Below are 22021 nucleotides of genomic sequence, written 5' to 3' on the forward strand. Positions count from 1 at the left end.
AAATAAAGGTGGTGAATGAATGTCAAACAAACAAGCAAACAAAAGCTGAGGCATCTTGCAGTAGCAGAGAATAAGGAAGTAGTCAAAATATGGGGGGGCATGTCAAAGGGATGTAAGAATCAATCTGAATGAGTTTCCAACAACAAAAACTAAAACAGTTTTAAGCATCAAAGTAAATAACATAGCACTGAATTATAATTCAAACTATGAAATATATGAGTCCATTAAGATATAAATGATTACACAAATAAAAAATAAAGAAGGATAAAAAGACAACAAATTTTCATATAGAATTCCAAATATTCTCCCTCCTGCGCGTGGTTCTTAACTCCAACTCCCTCTTCCCAAACTCCCATCCCCAGTGAGGGCAGACTAAACTTAGTGACTTACTTCCAAAGATTAGAGTAAGAAAAGGGAAAAAATAGTGTACTTTCAGTAAAGAAACTTGGCAAACACTACCTTATCCCAATAATGAAGGTTAGCATCATCATATAGATATCACATATCCACTGATATGATGTGACGGGACATGCCTTCGCCTCAGTGGTATTCTTTCAAAATACCCAAATAACCCTAGTCTAATCATGAGAAAAATGTCAGACATACCCAGATTAGAGTACATTCCACAGGTCATAAAAAAGAAAAATTGAGAAACTGTCACAGAATGGAAGAGACTGGGGAAACACGATAACTAAGTTTTATGTGGTACCCTGAACTGGATCCTGGAAAAAGAAAAAGGATATTAACGGAAAAGCTGGTGAAATCCAAATAAAGTCTAGAATATCATTGATAGTAATGTGCTAACACTTAATTCTTGGTTTTGACAAAGGTATTATGGTCATGGAAGATGTTAACAATGGGGGAAACTGGATGGGAGTATACAAAACTATGCACTATCTTTTCAACTTTCTATATATTAAAAATTATTCCAACATAGAATATGTACTTTAAAAAAAAAAGCTTTAAAATGGAACCATAAACCCACTAAACCAACAGAGATATCCTTTTGGAAAATGTGAACTGTCTAAATTTAACTACCATTTTGTCCATTTTAAAAGTCTGTTAATACTCTGGTTTCCCTTCAGATTGCATAAATCTTTTGCCTTTTAAAAAGTCGGTTAAATTGAATTCAAGAAAAAACAAAGCTGAGGGAAAAAGGACTAACCATTTCTTATTGGAGAATAAATCATGCTTTAATCAGAAACATTATGTTCTGTATATTAATAGTCCTAGAACTGTGCATATTAAACTAGGAACATTTGAATGACAGTAGTAGAAATACTTCATGGCACACTAAAAAATACAAAACCTAATATTCTACCAATTTAATCTTCTGTCAAGTTTCACAGAACACTGTGTTCTGTGGTTCACTGCGCTTACTGGGAAAGAGGTATATTAATACACTAGTGGTATTATATTAGAGAAACAAACATTTGCAAAGTTTATATATTTCACATATGACACTTCTGAGGGAGGAGACGACACCTTGCCTCTAACTTTATAAATAATAGAAATGAATACTAAAAGGCTGTTAAGAAAGGTTATCCAAACCTTGAATATAATGCCAAAAGCTGTAGTCTTAAAAAGATGATGTCCTTTCAAGGTATTAAATAATAAGGGGACAAAGGCCCATTCAATGGTTACTTAATTACTTAGGGAAAGGGAAAATGTACTTGTTCCATTAGTCTATTTAATATTGAATTAAATATTCAATATTAAATGAATATGAATATGAACTAAATAACCCATATTAAGTGAAGTTACATGTTAATTTACAGATCTTTGCCAGTAGAGTTACAAAAAATTCTGTCAGGTAGAAGAGATAATCCCAAAGGTTAGGGTGTATTGGTCCTGTAGGACATTAACCAGTTTGTAACTGACCTAGCAGATCTTACTCCAATTATTAAAATGTCTATAAATACAGAGGTCCTCAGACGCTCTTTGAAACAGTTTTCTATTTTACTTGTTTCCTCTGTAATATGATGAATTGAATGAAATCTTTGATACATATTCATTTTGTATTTGAATGAGTCATGTTTTTAATTTTTTAAAATTATAATTCCGTAGGCATAAGAACTTTCCATGACATGCTTGACACAGCCTTTCCTACATCCAGATCTGCAAATCCTATTATCTCACAATGTTATTATGACACTTTTTCTGCATGGTATTCTGCTAATAATGACAATCATTTGGTTACTGGAACTATCAAATAACATATTGTTGTTTCAAAGATAAATCAGAAAAGAATATGTTACTTTCAAGACCATCTTTATTCCACCACTGACTTTCCATTCTTCTAGCAAAGTACAAAAGTAAACATGCAAACTATTTTATTACATTTTCCTTGAGTTTTCTCAATTGTGCATTTTTAAAACAATGGAAAACACAAAAAGATTCTTTTCCTTTCAAGTGAGCTATCTCTGGAAAAGACTTTAAGTCCTAATCCCTATAATGAGAAAATATTTAAAGAAAAAGATACACAGAGAAAACTAAGTACTTGTTGAGTCTGCATTAACAAATTCCCCACAAAGGCCAGGCTCAGTGGCTTATGCTTGTAATGCCAGTGCTTTGGGAGGCTAAGGCAGAAGAATCACTTGAGCCAGGAGTTTGAGACCAGCCTAGGACCCATGGTGAGACCCCATCTCTACAAAAAATTTAAAATATTAGCCAGGTGTGCTGGCACATGCCTGGAGTTCCAGTTACTTGGGATGCCTAAGGCAGGAAGATCACTTGAGCCTAGAGTTTGAGATCAGCCTTGGTACATAGCAAGACCCCATCTCTACAAAAAATTAGCCAGGTTCGGTGGTATATGTCTGCAGTCCCAGCTATTCAGGAGGTTGAGGCAGGAAAATCATTTGAGCCCAGGAGTTTGAGGCTACAGTGAACTATGATTGTGCAACTATACTCCAGCCTGGGCAATAAGCGAGATCCCATCTCTAAAAAAAAATAAACATAAATGGGAATTACTCACAGAATTACAGAATACAAGATTTAGATAGGGTTTTAAAGATCTTCTTGCTCAATCCCATTTTAAAGAAAAGTTAGGCCCCAAGGAATACAGTGACTTTCCAGAGGTCTGACAGTTGCTAAAATTCATTTGATCTGACTTAAAAGATGTAATTTGTTGTACACCTCTCAAAATGTAGGTATGAGTTAATTTTATTTAAATCAATTACTGAAAAAAAAAATTCTTCTGTCTGTTTCAAATCCTACTCTCTTTAAAATCAAATGGACTAATACCTGGTTCAGGAATAAACTATAAATTGCCTTTACTTCCATAAATATGATTAATTAAAATAAATTCTGATTACATGTTTGGGATTCAAGCAAGAAAGACTAGTAAAAAGAAAAAAAATCACAACTTTGTGTTTTCAGTGTTACATTTTTCACTAAAAACAAAAGTCTGTATCACAAGTAAGAAGCTTGAATATTTTGGAAAATTCAAGTGAACTAATGATAAAGACTAATTTCAACTTTAAGGTTTGAGCATGGGAAGGGAAGGACTCTCAACCAAACAATAAAAAAGCAAACCATATTAAAGCAAAAGAGAAAGGAAAACTTCATACCCTGACATCACTTCTAGATGAAGTTGTCCTGAGACAGTTAAGAAAGCAGGAACATTGAAGAAATTCTTCTCAGGTACCTTTAGTTTACCTGAAGGCTGCAAATCAAAAACATAAGCCACAAAAAACTATTAAATGTCTTGCTTTCTTTTCACATTCACATACATGCCACAACTAAAAGTCACAGTGCCATTAAATCTACGTGAAGACAGGTTGTTCTCGTGAAAATAAAGGTAGTTACACATCTAAGACAAAACGCCAGCTTGGAAAGTGCTAATAAAGGCAAGGAAGTTTGCTCCATATTTTCAAAACATACAATAACCAAAGGACAAACTACCTTTGTCATAAAATACACCTTCCCCTAAAAAGTTATTTTGATTAAGGGGCAAGCTAAGGCAAGAAATTATGAATTAATTTTTAATGTGAAGAATCACACAATCTTAAAAGGCTGACTCAGGACTGAGACTTAATTATCTCAAGGGAATAGCCTCTGGAACATGCAAGGTCGTATTTATTATTAAAATATTAATAGTAATGCTTTTAACACAGATTTTTATAAACAGATTATAAACTTTCAAAAACATTTAACTGTTACCATAACTAGGTAGCAGGAAAAGCATGACTCTATCTTTAAAAGATACACTGAGCAATGAGATCTTTATGAACTTACAACATAGAAAGGGTGATTATTCCATTTGAAATGTGTAGGAAACAAGCAATTCAACATTTGTTAAGAGTTAAGCTAAAACAAACTACCTGGAGGCCAAACACAATTTAAACAATAGCTTCTGAATCAACTTATGAGTATCATATCCTCTTCTGGGGAAGAAAGTTACACTTGTTTTTGTTGATTTAAACACAGGGTCTCATTATGTTGCCCAGGCTGGTCTCGATTTTCTGGGATCAAGAGATCCTCCCACCTCAGCCTCCCAAAGTGCTGGGATTAATAGGCATGAGTCCCCTGAGCCCAGCGTCTTGTATTTTAAACTGTGCATTTATTTGAAAATGTTTTAGTGTAAAGGTGTAATCACTGCAAAAGCAATAAAGTCAATTTAAAATATGTAATGGAGAATGTAAGACTCTTTTAACAGTACCAAATATTAAATTATGGTAACACAAGAAATAAAATTATCTTATTTAATTTCATTGGTTGTTATAAAAATATTGCATATCATGTATCAGTATCTGTGCATAAATAAAAAATGTACTGTAAAAATCAGTTGAATCTTTCATTTATTTTTCTAATAACTGCCTATTTTTTTCCAACTTAACTTTGATACTAGTCAGAGATCGATGAATTCATTTTTTAAAAAAAAGTCCATCTTTAAATCTCATTATCAATGAAAGGGTATTGTTTCCAAAGATATTAAGTATTCAAGACTAAATACTTGACCTGATATATGTTAGGATTTTAAAATAAAAGATCTCTTCTCCTATATTTCTTCATTATTTACTAAAGAATTGCTTTCCCAACTAAGGTCCAACAAATTTATAAGACTACCATACTTTCTACTTTACTTCACCACTTTAGTCTATAATTTGTATTAATTTAATTTCACTTCAGATAGTTTCTCTCATTCCTTGTATTTAAAAAAAAAAAAAAGGTCTGGTCTTTACAACGAGATTGTATTTATTTATTTATTTATGTATTTTTGAGACAGAGTCTCATGCTGTCGTCCAGGCTAGAGTGCAGTGGCGTGATCCTGACTCACTGTAACCTCTACCTCCAGGGTTCAAGTGATTGTCCCGCCTCAGCCTCCCCAGTAGCTGGGATTACAGGCGCTGGCCAACATGCCCAGCTAATTTTTGTACTTTTAGTAGAGATGGGGTTTCACCATGTGGGCCAGGCTGGTCTCCTGACCTTAAGTGACCCACCGGCCTCAGCCTCCCAAAGTGCTGAGGTTATAGGCATGAGCCACAGTGCCTGGCCTATGACTAGGTTTTAAACTTTCATTTATCAGCACTTGTACAGAATGGATTCTGATTTTTCTTACATTTCTTTAATCCAACTTATTTAAAACACACTACTACTTCATTATGCTTTCCAATGTCATGTTAGTGTTTACATAACAAATTCCTACTACCTTACTATAAATTACTTTTATTTCTTTTATGTTACAATTAAAGCATTATACCGATTTTTAAAACTTCTCTGTGTATTGTTATATCACCTATATATTTTATCCCAGAATATTAAAGAGGGTATACAAAATATTGGTTGTAAAAAGTAATTATAAAAAGTGGTATCAGCAAATACGGCAGGATAGGTAGCTCCAAAGGACTGTCCTGTCACAGAAAAATAAAAGAAAAAAAATGAGCAAAACTGTCAGAATCAATTGTGGGAACTCTCAAAGAGAGGTAAAGGTTTATAGCAATCAAGCAAATGCTGAGCCAAGAGAAAGGCAAATTAAAAACGGTAGACTCCACCCAACAGCAGCAGGAATATATGTTTTTTTTCAAGCGCACATGAGCCATTTTCCAGAGTAGACCACATAGTAGGCCATAAAACAGTCTCAATAAATCTTAAAAGACTAAAATCACACAAGGTATCTTCCTTGATGACAATGGAAGGAAACTAGAAATGCACAATAAGGGGTTGTGGTTACTAGGGAAAAAAGTTTGGTGGTTCCTTAAAAAGTTAAAATTGAATTACTAAATGACACAGTAATTCCATTCCTAGGTATATACCAAAAATAATTAAAATGAGGTATATAAACAAATACTTGTACACAACTGTTCAAAATAGCACTATTCACAATAGCCAAAAGGTAAAACAACCTAAATATCCATCACTGGAAAAAAGATTAAACAAAATATGATATATACATAGAATGGAATATCATTCAGCCATAAGAAATGTATATACCTATATATTTTTAAAAGTAAATGTTTTAGCATGTATTTATATATATTAAAACACAGATGAACATTGAAAACATGCTAAGTGAAAGAAGACAGACTTAAAAGGCCATGTATGATTACATTTATATGAAATATACAGAACTGGTAAATCCAGAGAGACAGATGATGAGAGTCATGATTTGAGTGGAGGCGAAAATGGGATGTAACTACTAAATGGGCACAGGGTTTTCTTCTGGGGTGGTAAAAATGTTTGGAACTTAACAGAGGTGGCAGTTGTAAAATACTTTGAATGTACCAAACGCCACTGAAATGCACCTTTTAAAATGGTTAATTTTATGACGTAAATGTCACCTCGATTCTTTTTTTTTTATACGGAGTCTCGCTCTGTCGCCCAGGCTGGAGTGCAGTGGCCGGATCTCAGCTCACTTCAAGCTCCGCCTCCCGGGTTTAGGCCAATCTCCTGCCTCAGCCTCCCGCGTAGCTGGGACTACAGGCGCCCGCCACCTCGCCCGGCTAGTTTTTTGTATTTTTTAGTAGAGACGGGGTTTCACCGTGTTAGCCAGGATGGTCTCGATCTCCTGACCTTGTGATCCGCCCGTCTCGGCCTCCCAAAGTGCTGGGATTACAGGCTTGAGCCACCGCGCCCGGCTTCACCTCGATTCTTGAAAGTAATTATTGATCTTAGTAGGTTCAAAAACTCCCAACCTAGGATTGTAAATTTAAGATTTAGGATTGTAATCTTAAATTTGTAACCTTAAGTACTTATGGTAGTGATAAAGAAACAATACAATATATGAAATAAACACCCAACTTTGTGAATTTATCAGTGGGGAAGGATTTCTTTAACAAGAGCTCCAAATTGCCAACGATAAAACGAAAAACTGATGAATTTATATATGTTAACATTAAGAACTTCTATTTATTAAGGAAGATATAGGCAAAGTTAACAGATAAATGACAGATTATGAATAAAATATCTGCAACATCTAAAACTGCCAAGTGATTAATGGACAGAATATATAAGGACCTCCTGCCAAGAAAACAAAAAAGAGAAAATAATCTGCTTCCCTAATGAGAAAGAAGACATACTGAAATGAAGACTCAAATGGCTAATGTGAAAATAAATGAAAGCTGTTGAAACTTCAAATTACTCTGAGCCTTGAATAAAATGTGACTGACTGTAAGACCTATGTAATATGGGCAAGCCACTGCAACTTTTGTTTCTTCCTATTATAGATTAACCCTCTTTCTTACTTTTCTTGCCCTGTAAAATGTTGTGAAAGATTAAATGGTGCCCTTTACCTCTTAGTTACTAATTCTTTGTTATAGATTAACGTCCTTCCTTTTTCACGTACCCAGCTCAGATGGCAAAAGGCCCCATGACTACCAAATTGATAGAGATGCAATTTTAAATATATCTTTCCTGAAAAAGAATAAGCTGTAACCAACCAAACTGCTGTAACTCATAAATCAGCATTGTATTAAAAATGTGGTAATACTCCTAAACTTCTTTGTTTTTACTTACATAAGTGAAGCTTTAGCTTCTTCTCCACTTCGGAGCACTGACCCAATTACTTTGGAGTCTTGTTTTTTCTGGGTGGCCATTCTCAAATTTTGCACTTGAATAAACTCTTTTAAAATTGGATTCTGAGCCTCTTGATTATTTCAGGGTGACACTTTGGTGAACCAGATGGGACCCAAATTAGGCCTCCATTGACCCCTGCTGCTTTGCCAACAGCTGGAGCCCTGGCACCAGCATGAACCTTTTGCATCCAACTGACCTCGCTGAAGACTGCAGAAGCCCTTGGTCAGACCACTCACAGGGTTGAATCTCCCTGGCTTGACTGAGATTCAGACTTTATTCAACCTGATTCAATAACTGATGAGACTGGAATTGAAGCCCTACTTTAAGGTAGGAGTTTCGTTTGTTATTCTCTTATTCTATTATTTGTGTATATTTGTGATTTTTTCACTTTTCTGAGATTAAGGTTTTGCTTGTCTTACTGACTACAGTTTGTGACCTTTTCTCTCATTTGAAATTTTATCATGGAGAAAGCAGATGCTCTTTGAAAAGAGGAAGTGAATGTCTACAGCTTAGGCAAATTTTCTTAAACTGGCCAGATATAAAGCTCGATTCAATTTGGCACGTTTAAAATCTCCTTTTGAGTGACCAAAGTTTATAAAAGACTTTATGAGCACAAGGTAAGTCCCAAAGACAAGGGGAACTGTACCTCCTGGCTGAAAGGCACCTTAGGCAACTAAGGTCTCCCAGGAGTGTCAGAGCATATCACTTGTGACATGTAACAGTCCCATAGGATTTGGACAAATACATACTGACATGTATCCACCACTACAGTATCATACAGAATAGTTTCACTGCCCTAAAAATATGTGCTCCACCTAGTCATCCCTCCCTTTCCCCCAACCCCTGGCAACCACTGATCTTTTTACCTTCTTCACAGTTTTATCTTTCCCAGAATGTCACATAGTTTAAATCGTACAATATGTAGCCTTTTCAGATTGGTCTCTTTGACTTAGTAATATGCATTTAAAATTTCTCCAGGTCTTTTCATAGCTTGATAGCTCATTTCTTTTCAGTGCTGAATAATATTTTGTTGTCTGGATGTAACAGATACAGTTTATTTCTCCATTTACCTACTAAAAGGCATCTTGGTTGCTTCCAAGTGTTGGCAATTATGAATAAAGCTGCTTTATAAACATCCATGTGCACATTTTTGTGTGGATGTAAGTTTTCCACTCCTTTGGATAAATACCAAGGAGCAGAACTGCTGGTTCTTATGGTTGGAGTATATCTAGTTTTGCAAGAAACTGCCAAACTGTACTGCAAAGTGGCTGTTAAATCTCACCAGCAATAAATAACAGTTCCTGCTGCTCCACATCCTGGTCAGCATTTGGTGTTGTCAGTGTTGTGGATTTTGGCCACTCTTAACAGGTGTGTAGTGGTACTGACTGGCTTTTATAGTGTGCTTTGTGCATCATTTTCTATGGATCGCATGGTTCATACACTCCTACCTTCAGCCATTACATTGAGTAGCAGTTACTTTTTTTTAGGAATCTATGAGCCAGAATTTCTTGGAATGTTGGTACACCTAAAAAAGTAAGAAACATGAGGAAAGTTCTGTAAGTCCTTTAGGCTGTTGACAGACCGACTGATAATGAGTGAATAAATTAGAACTCTGTCAGTGTAACCTCCTCCAGGTATATTCACAAATTCTCAAACCTCTTAAGATCAAAGATTCATACTAAATACCTTTTGTTTCACAGTGCTAACCCATCAATTTAAGAAATATTGGGGCTCCTCAGGGACAATGTCTTATTATTGGATCCTGCATTTAGCCTATTACCTGGGAATAGCAGTTACTCTGTAAATATTTGTTCAATTGAAAAATGAATTGAAATCAGACCTGGAAATATGAGAGATACCTAAATCTGAGCTAGGACACAAATCTCTCAATGAAAAGAGCATGGAAAAAAAAATCCCTATTCATGCTAATCCCAAGAAATACAGCAATAAAAGAAATGTCTGAATAACCAAATGTTAAAACATAGTATAAAGCCTCTAAATTAATATAGTGTATTAGTGGCACACAAGTAAACCTGTGGGAATGTAACTGAAAGTCTAAACACAGACTTTCGCATATAAAAGTATTACATCAAATCAGTGAGGCAAAGCTGAACTTTTTTTTTTTGAGACGGAGTCTCGCTCTGTCACCGGGGCTGGAGTGCAGTGGCCCGACCTCAGCTCACTGCAAGCTCCGCCTCCTGGGTTTACGCCATTCTCCTGCCTCAGCCTCCGGAGTAGCTGGGACTACAGGTGCCCGCCACCTCGCCCGGCTAGATTTTTGTATTTTTTAGTAGAGACGGGGTTTCATCGTGTTAGCCAGGATGGTCTCGATCTGCTGACCTTGTGATCCGCCTGTCTCGGCCTCCCAAAGTGCTGGGATTACAGGCTTGAGCCACCGCGCCCGGCCGAGCTGAACTTTTTAATAAGTAGAACCAGGTCAAGTGAGTAGCCATATAACTGTATCAACCAGAGATAAACTGCAGAATTTTTTTGTACATTGTGGCAGACAGCGTGACGTGAATACATGGGCGTTCTCCCCCGCCAAGGAATCTCTGCATAGTAGTGCTGTGGTAATTTCTATTGTTTCCAACACCTAAGTCGTCACTTCCGATTCTTGAAATAATGGTACATAAATTCATCTACTTTGATCCCGTCTTCAATATACTTCTTTCAAATCCTTGAGAGAAATGGTACAATGTAAAAGAATATAAAAAGCATTTCTTAAAGTACTGCATATTGAGATAAAAATCTCAAAACCAGAATTCTTATTCATTATAAAAAATATTTCTGAACATAAACCAGCAAAAATACTTTATCTCATTGTCTCACATGTATTTATTTTTTCATTATGGTGTTTTAATAATGCAACAAAGATTTTAATTTTTCCTTCATTTCAATTATCTTGTTTTCTTTTAAGGTACTGGAGAAATATAATATTCAAAGATCCAGAAAGTTCTGTGTGTGTGTGACGGAGTTTCACTCTTATTGCCAAGGCTGGAGTGCAATGGCACGATATCAGCTCACCGCAACCTACGCCCCACTGGGTTCAAGTGATTCTCCTGCCTCAGCCTCCCAAGTAGCTGGGATTACAGGCATGCACCACCACGCCTGGCTAATTTTGTAATTTTAGTAGAGATGGGGTTTCTCCATGTTGGTCAAGCTGGTCTCAAACTATCGACCTCAGGTGATCTGCCCGCCTCAGCCTCCCATAGTGCTGGGATTATAGGTATGAGCCACAGAGCCTGGCAGGTTCATTTTTAAGTTGGTCATTTTGCATCTTAGAACTCATTTTCCCTTAAAGAAACACATACAACAACTATATTCACAGAGCAGCCACAGTACTCTATATACTGAATAACACAGATAAAATACAGTCATGTACTACATACTGACATTTTGTTCAACAACGGACTGTAGATATGATGCATCCCATAAGATTATAATGGAGCTGAAAAATTCCTATTTCCTAGTGATGCCACAGAGCACGCCATTACTCACGTATCTGTGGTGATGCTGGTGTAAACAAACCTACTGCACTTCCAGTCATATGATAATAAACAACTGTTACTGATTTACATATTTATTATACTATACTTTTTATCATTAGAGTGTACTCCTTCTACTTATTAAAAAAAAAAGTTAACTGTAAAACAGGCTCAGGCAAGTCTTTCATTCTAGAAGAAGGCATTGTCATCATAGGAGATGACAGCTCCATGTGTGTTGCTGCCCCTGAAGACCTTCCAGTAGGACAAGATACAGAGGTAGAAGACAGTGATATTAATGATGCTGCGCCCGTACAGGCCTAGGCTAATGTATTTTTGTGTCTCAGTTTTTAACAAAAATGTATAAACAGTAAAAAAGAAATCTCTAATAGAAAAAAAGCTTATAGAATAATGAAAGAAAATATTTTTGTACTCATAACGCGTGTTTTAAGTGTTACTACAAAAGAGTCAAAATATTTTTAAAAATTAAGTTTATAAAGTAAAAAAGAGTATGCTAAGATAATCTAGTATTAATAATTTGTTATTGAGGACATTTTAAAAAATAAATGTACTGTAGCGTAAGTACACAGGTTTGCAGAGTTTACAGTATTGTCCTAGGCCTTCCCATTCACTCATCACTCACTTGAGCAGCTTCGTGTCTTGCAATGTCCATTCATGGTAAGTGCCCTATACAGGTGTACCATTAAAAGAAAAAAATATTTTATACTGTATTTTTATCATACCATTTCTATGTTACAAATGTTTAGATATACAAATACTTGCCATTTTATTACAGTTTCCTACAGTATTCAGTATAGCAACATGCTGAATAGGTTTGTACCTTAGGAACAAGAGACTATACCATACAGCCTAGGTGTATAGGCTATACTATCTAGGTTTGTGTAAGTACACTTGATGATGGTTGCACAATGATGAAATCACCTAAGGATGAATTTGTCAGAAGGTATCTCTATCGTTAAGCGACACATGGCCATATACGGAGAGAGATGCAGAGAGAGTGTGTGTGTGTGTTAAGTCATGATACAAAAAAATGTGCATGTGGATACAAATGAATGAATGAGTGCCTGGATTCATTTCTATCAATCTCAGCAAATGTGACCAAGAGGGAGATAGTCTTCAGACAGAGTACAGGTAGTACCAGAAGCTGAGGAGGTGGCTTATATTCATGTAGAGTACAACTTGATCTTTACTCTAGCTTCTTTATTGCTAAGATGAGACTCAGAAACAGGATTTAACAGTTTGAAAATGTGTCTAGAAGTTTCAGAATTAGACGATAAAACCAATAATTTGAGGGGCCAGATATGGTGGCTCACAACTCCAATCCCAGCACTTCGGGAGGCCAAGATGGGAGAATTGCTCAAGTCCAGTAGTTTGAGACCAGCCCTGGGCAACATAGTGAGAGCTCCATGTCTAAAAATACAATTTAAAAATTAGCTGTGCATGGTGGCATGTGCCTGCAGTCCCAGCTACAGAGGAGGCTGAGGAAGAAGGATTGCCTGAGCACAGAAGTTCAAGACAGCAGCAAGCCGTGACTGCATTGCAGCCTTGGCAACAGAGCAAGATCTTGTCCCTAATATGTACGTACATACATACATACATGCAAACACACATACATGTTTGTCTGACTTAATTATCACATTATTCAAAACATTCCTTAAGTAGGCATAGCAGTCTCACCTTCTCCACAGTTTTACTTTTCATGGTTACAGTCGCCTATAGTCAACTACAGTCTGGAAATATTAAATGGAAAATTCCAGAAATAAAGAATTCTTGCTTTAAACTGCGCTGGGTTTAAACTGTAGCATGATGAAATCTCAGGCGGTCCCACCCCATTCTGCCCTGGACATGAATCATTCCTTTGTCTAGGGTATCCATGCTCTATATGCGACCAATCTTATAGTCACTTTGCAGCAGTCTTGGCTACCTGGTCCCTTGATGTCACATTGCCTATGTCATTCACCTCACAGCAGTTTAGGACCATGGCACAATATATTCACCTCAAAAATCACTTATCCATGAGGCCTTCTTACTGCTAATAGCCCCCACTCCATGCCTAGACTAGTAAAAATGACCCTTCTCTGCATTTTCATAATAATCTGTATATACACCTCATTCATTCATCTAAGCACAGTGCTAGACAAGAGAGACCAATAAATAAGAGAAGATAAGCTCTCAAAGAGCTTACATTCTAATGGAGAAAAAAGAAAATGAACATGCAAACTAATAAAGAAGATAATTACAAGCTGGGATAAGTGAGTTGGGTACTAGGGGATAGGGAAGCCTCTTAAGCAGTAACAAGGAAGTGGAGACCTGAAATATAAGAATGTATTTGCTATACTATAAACTGGGAAAAATACTCCAGTCACAAGGAATAGACAATAGAGAGATCAGTAGGTGGGAAGGGGGTGTCATACCTTAGGGGAGTAGAAGGCAGGTGACTGTAGCTTGAGGGACTCAAGAGTAAGACTGTTAAAAGACAAGGTTAAGAGAGGTAGGCAGAAATCAGATTATGGGTCCTTTATAGGTCATGATAAGGAGTCTGAATTTTATTCTAAGATCACAGAGCAGCCACTGAAATGTAAGCATGGGGTTGTGGCATGATGAGTTTAAAAATTCTTCTAGTGTCTCAGTGGAGAACAGATAACAAAAGTATAAAAGTAGAAGTAGGGGCACCAATCAGAAGACAAGAAGAGTAGCTTGAATTAAACTGGTAACATTGGAAACAGAGAAATGGAGAGGTTGAGGATTTATGTTAAAGATGAGCCAACAAAGGACTGATAAATTAGATGTGAGATTGGGGGAGACATGGGGAGGCATGAATTAAGTCTGACATCTAGATTTTTTTACTTAAGCAAATGAGTAGATGGTAACTTTCACTGAGATAAAAAAGAAGAGGAAGAGGCTTTGGAGGGAAAAAAAGAGTTTTATTTAATACATACTATGAATGCATATTAGACATCAAAGGGGAAATGTCACATAGGCAGATGCTTCTACAAATCTGGAGCTCAGAAACAGAACCTGGAGATAAACAGTTTGGGACTGGGGATAAACGGTTTGGCAGTCAGTATGTAGATGGTATGGTACATAAAACCTTGGAACTGAATAAAATCACCAGGGGAGAGATTACAGATTAGTGCTTCTCATTGATGATTAGAGTGTTCCCTAGAAAATAATTTGTAGAAGCATTTAGTGGGTAGGAGTCAAACATGTCCTGCAATATATACAAAGTCCTGCACAACTAAGCCTTTTCCTGCAATCTCCCAAGTTCCCAATGCTCTGTTAAGGCATTCATATAGTATATCAACAAAACCACGTGGATTTGAGCTATCTGATAAAACAAAGTCATTAATTTTATCTATCTTCTATATTGGGTCTTGATATAAGATTTTGTTTGGAAAACACTTTTGAACAAAAATGTTTGAAAATCAATATAAAGGATGATTAGTCCCTCCCATCCTAACAGTCCATGATAGACTAACCTTTCCCTGATCATATAAAACTTACATTAGTGCAATAAAACTTAATCTAGCCTTTCTCTACCATGCAAAACAAAAAATTTTTGCTAGGTTATTCTGCCATTGGAAGACAGTAAATAGCAGAGCCAAGAAAGGGGAAACCAAGAGTTACCAAAAAAAATTTTTTTAATGTGTGTATCCCAGTGAATTTCTTATCACAGGGATCTAAAATCCTCCCTGTTTCTTTGAGGATTTCCAAGAAAATATTAAGCAAATATTTTGAATTGCCCTCCAGTTATTTGTTCTCACAGCAGAACAAATTTAGCTGAGCAGTTTCACAATCTCAGGAGAATTAAATAGAAAAACCCACACAAGTCTGACTCTGTCTCCATGTAAAATATATACCAAGGAGTGAGAGTAAACAGCAGCAAGCTGAACAGTGGAAAGGAATATAATCAACAATGGAAAACTTATCTGACCTCCACAATCACTGAAGCATCCAATCTATTTTTATCTCCTTTTACTTTTTCCATTTTCTACTTTGTACCCTACCCCCACCTTTTACCCAGTTCTATTTACTCATAATTCCAGAGACAAAAAGTTGGGAAGAGAATACATAAAGATGAAGCATGGTACAGAAATCTAAAAGGTTTAAAATCATAATGGCATGCTGCTGTCCTATTTACCTCAATCGGCAATTTCCTTTGAAGACCATGTCGGAAAGGGAGAGTACTCACATCTGTAAGCGCCACATAACCACTGAGTATCTTATTTTCTTTCTTGATCCCAACTAAGAGATTAGAGGGAAGCTATGCCTTTCATGATACAGATAGTAAATAAAAAATCCAAGTTAGGTAAAACTTTAATTTTTTCACGCCTGTAATCTCAGCACTTTGGGAGGTCAAGGTAGGCAGATCACCTGAGGTCAGGAGTTCGAGACCAGCCTGGTCAACATGGTGAAACTCCATCTCTACTAAAAACACAAAAATTAGCCAGGCTTGGTGGTGCGTGCCTGTATTCCCAGCTACTTGGGAGGCTGAGTCATGAGAATCACTTGACCCTGGGAGGCAGAGGTTGTTGTGAGCTGAGATTGTGCTATTGTACTCCAGCCTGGGTGACAAGAGTGAAACTCCATCTCAAGAAAAAAAAAAAAACAACTTTAATTCAACTTTCCTCTTGTAAAAGATGCTAAAGCTTAAAAATGTCAAAAGTCAAATGTTAGGATAAATGTTATATACAACTACTTTTTGGTAAGATCAGTTGTAGAATCCAGGTTTCTCAGCTTCTAGTACAATCACCTTTCCAATAAATCACGTAGCCATTTTTGTTTTTGTTTTTTTTTCTTGGAGATAAGGTCTTGCTATGTTGCCCAGGCTGGTCTGGAACTCCTGGGCTCAAGTGATCCTCTCACCTCTGTCTTCCAATGGAACTACAGGCACATACCACTGTGCCCAGCTCTTCCATTTTTTATCCTGTAGTGTTGAAATAAAGCTTTGGATTAAATAAAGCTTTTAATACTAGTCTCTCCCAGGTATGAAATGCTGATCATATAAAATAAAACAAGCCAGGTGTGGTGGAGGGTGCCTGTAATCCCAGCTATTTGGGAGGCTGAGGCAGGAGGATCAGTTGAGTCCAGGAGTTTGAGGTCAATGAGTCATGATCATACCACAGCACTCCAGCCTAGGTGACAGAGTAAGACACTGCCTCTAAAATCAATCAACCAACCAATCAATCAATCAATCATAGGAATTAAATCTGTCATACAGTCTCCAAAGATTTGTGGGTTGGTAGTTTTATGATCCCTATCAAGCTGTATCTCAAATGCAGCTGCTATCATTGCTGCAGAAATTGTTCTGCATGCCATTAGACTGCATCTCATACGTAAAAACTAAAGCCAAGAGCAACAGGCTCAATAAACTGCATTCTATTTTGCCAGTTTTGTTAGTTTTGGGATTTTCCTATTAACAAGCCATATATGTAGGTCTTTCACTAATCTAAAAATTTCCAGTAAGTCCAGTTTATGTTTCCATACTTTCCACTTGCTACAAATGTGTATCTTGGTGTACAGAGAACTGCTAGTATAAAAATAATCTTTCTTAAAATAAGGGTTCATTTACATTCCAGAACACCCACTAACTAGAACACCCACTCAGCCCTGAGAAAGGTTTCATTTTAGCAACTATTTGATCAGCAGGAAAGGAAGTTATTAACTCAGACTGTTTGTAAACAGTCTGCTTTCCTGCTGAGCTGTCTGAGAAAGAAAGAATCAAGAAAAGACACGTGGAGTCTAATATTAGAGGGTAAGGTTGAGGCAAAACAGAAAGTGAATACACAATGCTGCCTTATTTTTCTTTTACAGGAGAGGAACACAAATGTAAAATTGCAAAACAGCAAACTTATTCCTAAATGTGAAGGGGTCAGTGAAAAATGTACCAAACTTTTTTTCACTACTGCTTGAAAAACATTAATTTTGGCTTATTCATTGTCAGATTGGGGCTTTAAAGATGAATTATGACAAGATATGGTCCTAGTCTGTTAACTATCCCCTCATCCCATTTTCCAGCCCCTTCTGTGAGAAGGGATATCTGTGCTCCGGAGTTAAGTCTCCAAACCACGTATCCACACAAAGGACTTGACTACCACGCAACACAGCAGGTATTCAATAAATACTTATAAATCCCAGCACTTTGGCGAGGCGGAGGCAGGAGGATTGCTTGAGACCAGGAGTTCAAGACCAGCTTGAGCAACATAGTGAGACCCTGACTGTACTTTAAAAATTAGCTGGGTGTGGTGGTGCGCATAACTCTAGAGGCTGGAGTGGGTGGATCACTTGAGCTCAGGAGATCAAGGCTGCAGAGAGCCATGATCGCTGGCTCATCACTGCACTCCAAACAGGGCGACACAGTGAGACCTCGTGTCAAAACAATCCCCTCGCATCAAATATACTTTCTTGCAGTTGCTGCAAGGAGGAAGTAAGTTATTGATAAGGGGAACAGAAGGGCTGGGTTGTCCTTTACCTCTGGCTGCGGAATCAAGAGTAAGTTAGCCAGATGTGGTGGTGGGTGCCTGTAATCCCAGCTATTCGGGAGGCTGAAGCATGAGAACTGCTTGAACCTGGGAGGCAGAGGTTGCAGTGGGCCGAGATGGTGCCACTGCACTCTAGCCTGGGCAACAGAGCAAAACTACCTGTCCAAAAAAAAAGAATAAGCCATTATAAGGCATACTCATATAAAAGGCATGATTTTGATGCTATCCAAAGATTATCCAAAAGGGAGTCACATCATTTTTTGAGATCAAAGTGTCTCTTGAAGTCAGCAATGCCATGGAATGCTTCCTTCAAAGATGGCATGCATAAAATAAATGTCAAATTTCCAACAAAAACCAATTCCCCCAAATAATTACATGGTATTGGCCCTAAAGAGTATAAACTCAAAAAGCTTTCCAGTGTTTATGAAGCTGACATTTTCTTTTCACTTATGATTACTTAATTGAATTCTAACATCCAGACCAGCAACATGAAAGTTCATGTTTTTTAAAAGAGGAAACTCTACTTTTCTACTTTTAATTAGCAATGGAAATAACCATTTGTAGAAAAACAAATTCTCTCTATATTGAAAGTTCAAAAGTCTAGCAGACGTGAACTATTCAACATAACTACTTCTGGGAAAATACACAGCAGGAATAGATATAATAAAAACAAAAAAAATGTACCCTGGTACCAAGATCCAAGATGCATAAACTACTTTCTAAATATATCCAGAATCCGGCCGGGCAGAGAGGCTCATGCCTGTAATCCTAGCACTTTGGGAGGCTGAGGCGGGCAGATCATGAGGTCAAGAGATTGAGACCATCCTGGCTGACACAGTGAAACCCCGCCTCTACTAAAAATACAAAAATTAGCTGGGTGTGGTGCCAAGTACCTGTAGTCCCAGCTACTCAGGAGGTTGAGGCAGGAGAATCGCTTGAATCCGGGAGGCAGAGCCAAGATGGCGCCACGGCACTCCAGTCTGGCGACACAGTGAGACGGTCTCAAAAAAAATGTGTGTGTGTGTAGATATATATCCAGAATCCAATCACATTTCAGGATGCACAACTTCAATTCCTGTGTAAATCAGTATCTGTCCACCTAAAATACAGCATTAGACTTTTAACTGGTTTCTCTTCTTCTGTACATCTCCCTGATTTACTCTCCATACAGCAGCCAGAGTGATCTCATTAAAACATAAGTGATTTGTTACTCCTTTGCTTAGAACTTTTTGTCCAAAGACTCACAGCTTTTTATAATGCCCTAAAAAGTCCTTTACTGAGGTTCCTAGAGGGAGTGTTTCTGGTTGTCATAACTGGGGAGAGCTACTGAAATTTAGTGGGTACTACCCCAAGTTTCAAATATGCCATGGAACATTCATGTTAGTGAATTAGGTAAATTATATGATTTTAATATGCTCTGAATTTTCCAGAATGCATCTTCCATGTAAATCAAGGGGAAGCTAATACTTTGATGCGGAGCTCTTACCAAGAATGAGTTACCGGCTCAGCGCAGTAGCTCACTTGGGAGGCTGAGGCAGGCAGATCACCTGATGTCAGGAGTTCGAGACCAGCCTGGCCAATATAGCGAAACTCCGTCTCTACTAAAATACAAAAAATTAGCTGAGCGCGGTGGCGGGCACCCATAATCCCAGCTACTCAGAAGGCTGAGGCAGGAGCATCGCTTGAACCCGGGAGGCGAAGGATCTCAGTGAGCTGAGATCATGCCACTGCACTCCAGTATTCTCACCACGAATAGCAAACTGTTCGTGATATGTGAGTCACCAATATAACACACCCGTTTAAGTCCTAATTTATAGTGGTCAAAGTCAGCAGTTCTTTATATCTCTATATAAAGGCTAGTTACATTCTTCTAGACACAGTATTTACATAATAAAATACACTGATTATATTACTTTTCTTTCTTTTTTATATTAAGTTGGAAGCACTCTATTTTTCAAATTAAGTGTATAAAAAGTTTATATTATCTATATTTCATTATATATATTATTTATATTTGGGAAAGGAGTTACTACAATTTTTTTTACAAAAGTGTTATACCTCATAAAGATGAACATCACTAACATATATAATTTGCACTTACTCCCAACCTCTACGCCTAACCTCAGTTCCCACTAATCTTCCTTTCTTCCTATGCTCCATCCATACCTGCCTTCATGATTATTTCTTGAAAACCTCAGGTTGCTCCAGCCACAGAATCTCTGTACTTGCTGTTCCTTCTGACTGAAATGTTCTTTCCCAGGTATCATCAATATTACTTACTCTCATATGTCCGTCATGCTTTTTCCTTTTTTTTTTTTTTTTTTTTTTGTGACAGAGTTTTGCTCTGTCACCCAGACCGTAGTGCAGTGGTGTGATCTCGGCTCACTGCAACCTCCGCCTCCTGGGTTTAAGCAATTTTTGTGCCTCGGTCTCCCAAACAGCTGGGATTACAGTTGTGCATGCCACCGTGGCCAGCTAATTTTTGTATTTTTAGTAGAGATGGGGTTCTGTCACGTTGGCCAGACTGGTCTTGATCTCCTGGCCTCAAGTGATATATATGCCTGCCTTGGCCTCCCAAAGTGCTGGGATTATAGGTGTGAGCCACTGCACCTGGTCTTGTCATGCTTTTCGAACATCTTCTCAGTAAAGCTTTCCTTGACCATCCAATTTAAACTAGAATCTCTCTCTCCCTAACCCTTTTCCCAATTTACTTTTCTTTGCAATACAAATCACCATCTGTTCTGATTATCTATTGGTGAATAACAAATCATCCTAAAATTTAGCAGCTTAAAATGATAATCTACTGCTATCTTTCACAATTCTATGGATTGCCCAGCTTCAGCTGAGTGGCTCTTGTATGAAGTCTCTCATGTGGTTTCAGTCAAATGGCTGCTGGCACCGAAGTCACCTGAAGGCTAGACTCAGCTAGATATACAAGATAACCTCTTTAATCACAAGTCTAGTGCCTTAGCTGGGATGGCGGAAACAGCTGAAGCATAGCCAGGCATCTCTGTCTTATCATGCAGCCTTCCCACACAAATAGTTTGAGGTCTCACAGTATTTTAATGTATTTAACCTATTCTTTTACTGATGGAGAACTGATTGATGATTTACTGATAGAGAATGCACAGCACCTCTCATACAGATGCTGGCTTCCCCCAGAACCATTCCAAAAAACCAAAGGCAAGGAAATTTAATTTCCACCATGTGCTACTGATTACACAGAACCAGTCCACTCTTTAACTGTGGGTGAGGACAACAGAAAGATGTCGGTACTGGGAAGCACAGTGCACTAGGAAGCTATCTTTGGATAGTTACCACAATACTTAACATATTCTCTATTTTACTTTTATATTTATTGTCTCCTCTTCTACAAGGATATACATTTGACAAGGAAAAAGACTTCTGTGTTCACCACTTTTCCTCCAGCACACACCATGTAGTCAATTGATATTAACTGATAAAAGGAATAAATTATTGCATTAGGTAAGTGATATACATCAATAATTCACTATCTCCTTGCTTCTCACTATAGGTCACTCTGCCTCAAACTTACCAATTTACCTTTCTGAAAGGTAGCTGGTATGAATCTGGATAATTCTGGAAGTAGAAAATGACAAAGTTGGGACAAAAATCAAAGATGGAAATATAAACAAGGATCATACACATTGCTTTGTCCTATAGACATCTCTGATCACTCCCGTACCTAGTTTCTCCTTGTCAGAAATCTCTCCTAGAGCACTTACAAAAAGTGAAGCACTACTTGACGTAACAATTTTGTATATTCTGTATAATTACCCTTAAAAAAGGTAAAAGCCGGCCGGGCGCGGTGGCTCAAGCCTGTAATCCCAGCACTTTGGGAGGCCGAGACGGGCGGATCACGAGGTCAGGAGATCGAGACTATCCTGGCTAACACGGTGAAACCCCGTCTCTACTAAAAAATACAAAAAAACTAGCTGGGCGAGGTGGCGGGCGCCTGTAGTCCCAGCTACTCGGGAGGCTGAGGCAGGAGAATGGCGTAAA

At 37.6% G+C, this 22021-nt stretch overlaps 1 protein-coding gene across 6 annotated transcripts in view; it reads right to left on the reverse strand.

Annotated features, from left to right (window-relative positions):
- The window catches only part of NARS2 (asparaginyl-tRNA synthetase 2, mitochondrial), a 138738-nt gene that overhangs the window by 83907 nt on the left and 32810 nt on the right, over nt 1-22021 (reverse strand). For 4 of the 6 annotated variants that reach the window (XR_002731091.2, XM_023209308.2, XM_023209310.2 and 1 more), the window contains exon 6: nt 3570-3664. The exons of the other annotated variants lie outside the window; for them this stretch is intronic. Coding sequence is in view for 3 of the 4 variants with exons in the window: in XM_023209308.2 (XP_023065076.2) it covers nt 3570-3664 (95 nt within the window). In the remaining variant the exon portion in view is untranslated. The remainder of the gene's footprint in view (nt 1-3569; nt 3665-22021) is intronic. 6 annotated transcript variants of the gene reach the window in all.

Source organism: Piliocolobus tephrosceles, chromosome 13 (genome assembly GCF_002776525.5).
Source record: "Piliocolobus tephrosceles isolate RC106 chromosome 13, ASM277652v3, whole genome shotgun sequence".
NCBI lineage: Eukaryota > Metazoa > Chordata > Mammalia > Primates > Cercopithecidae > Piliocolobus > Piliocolobus tephrosceles.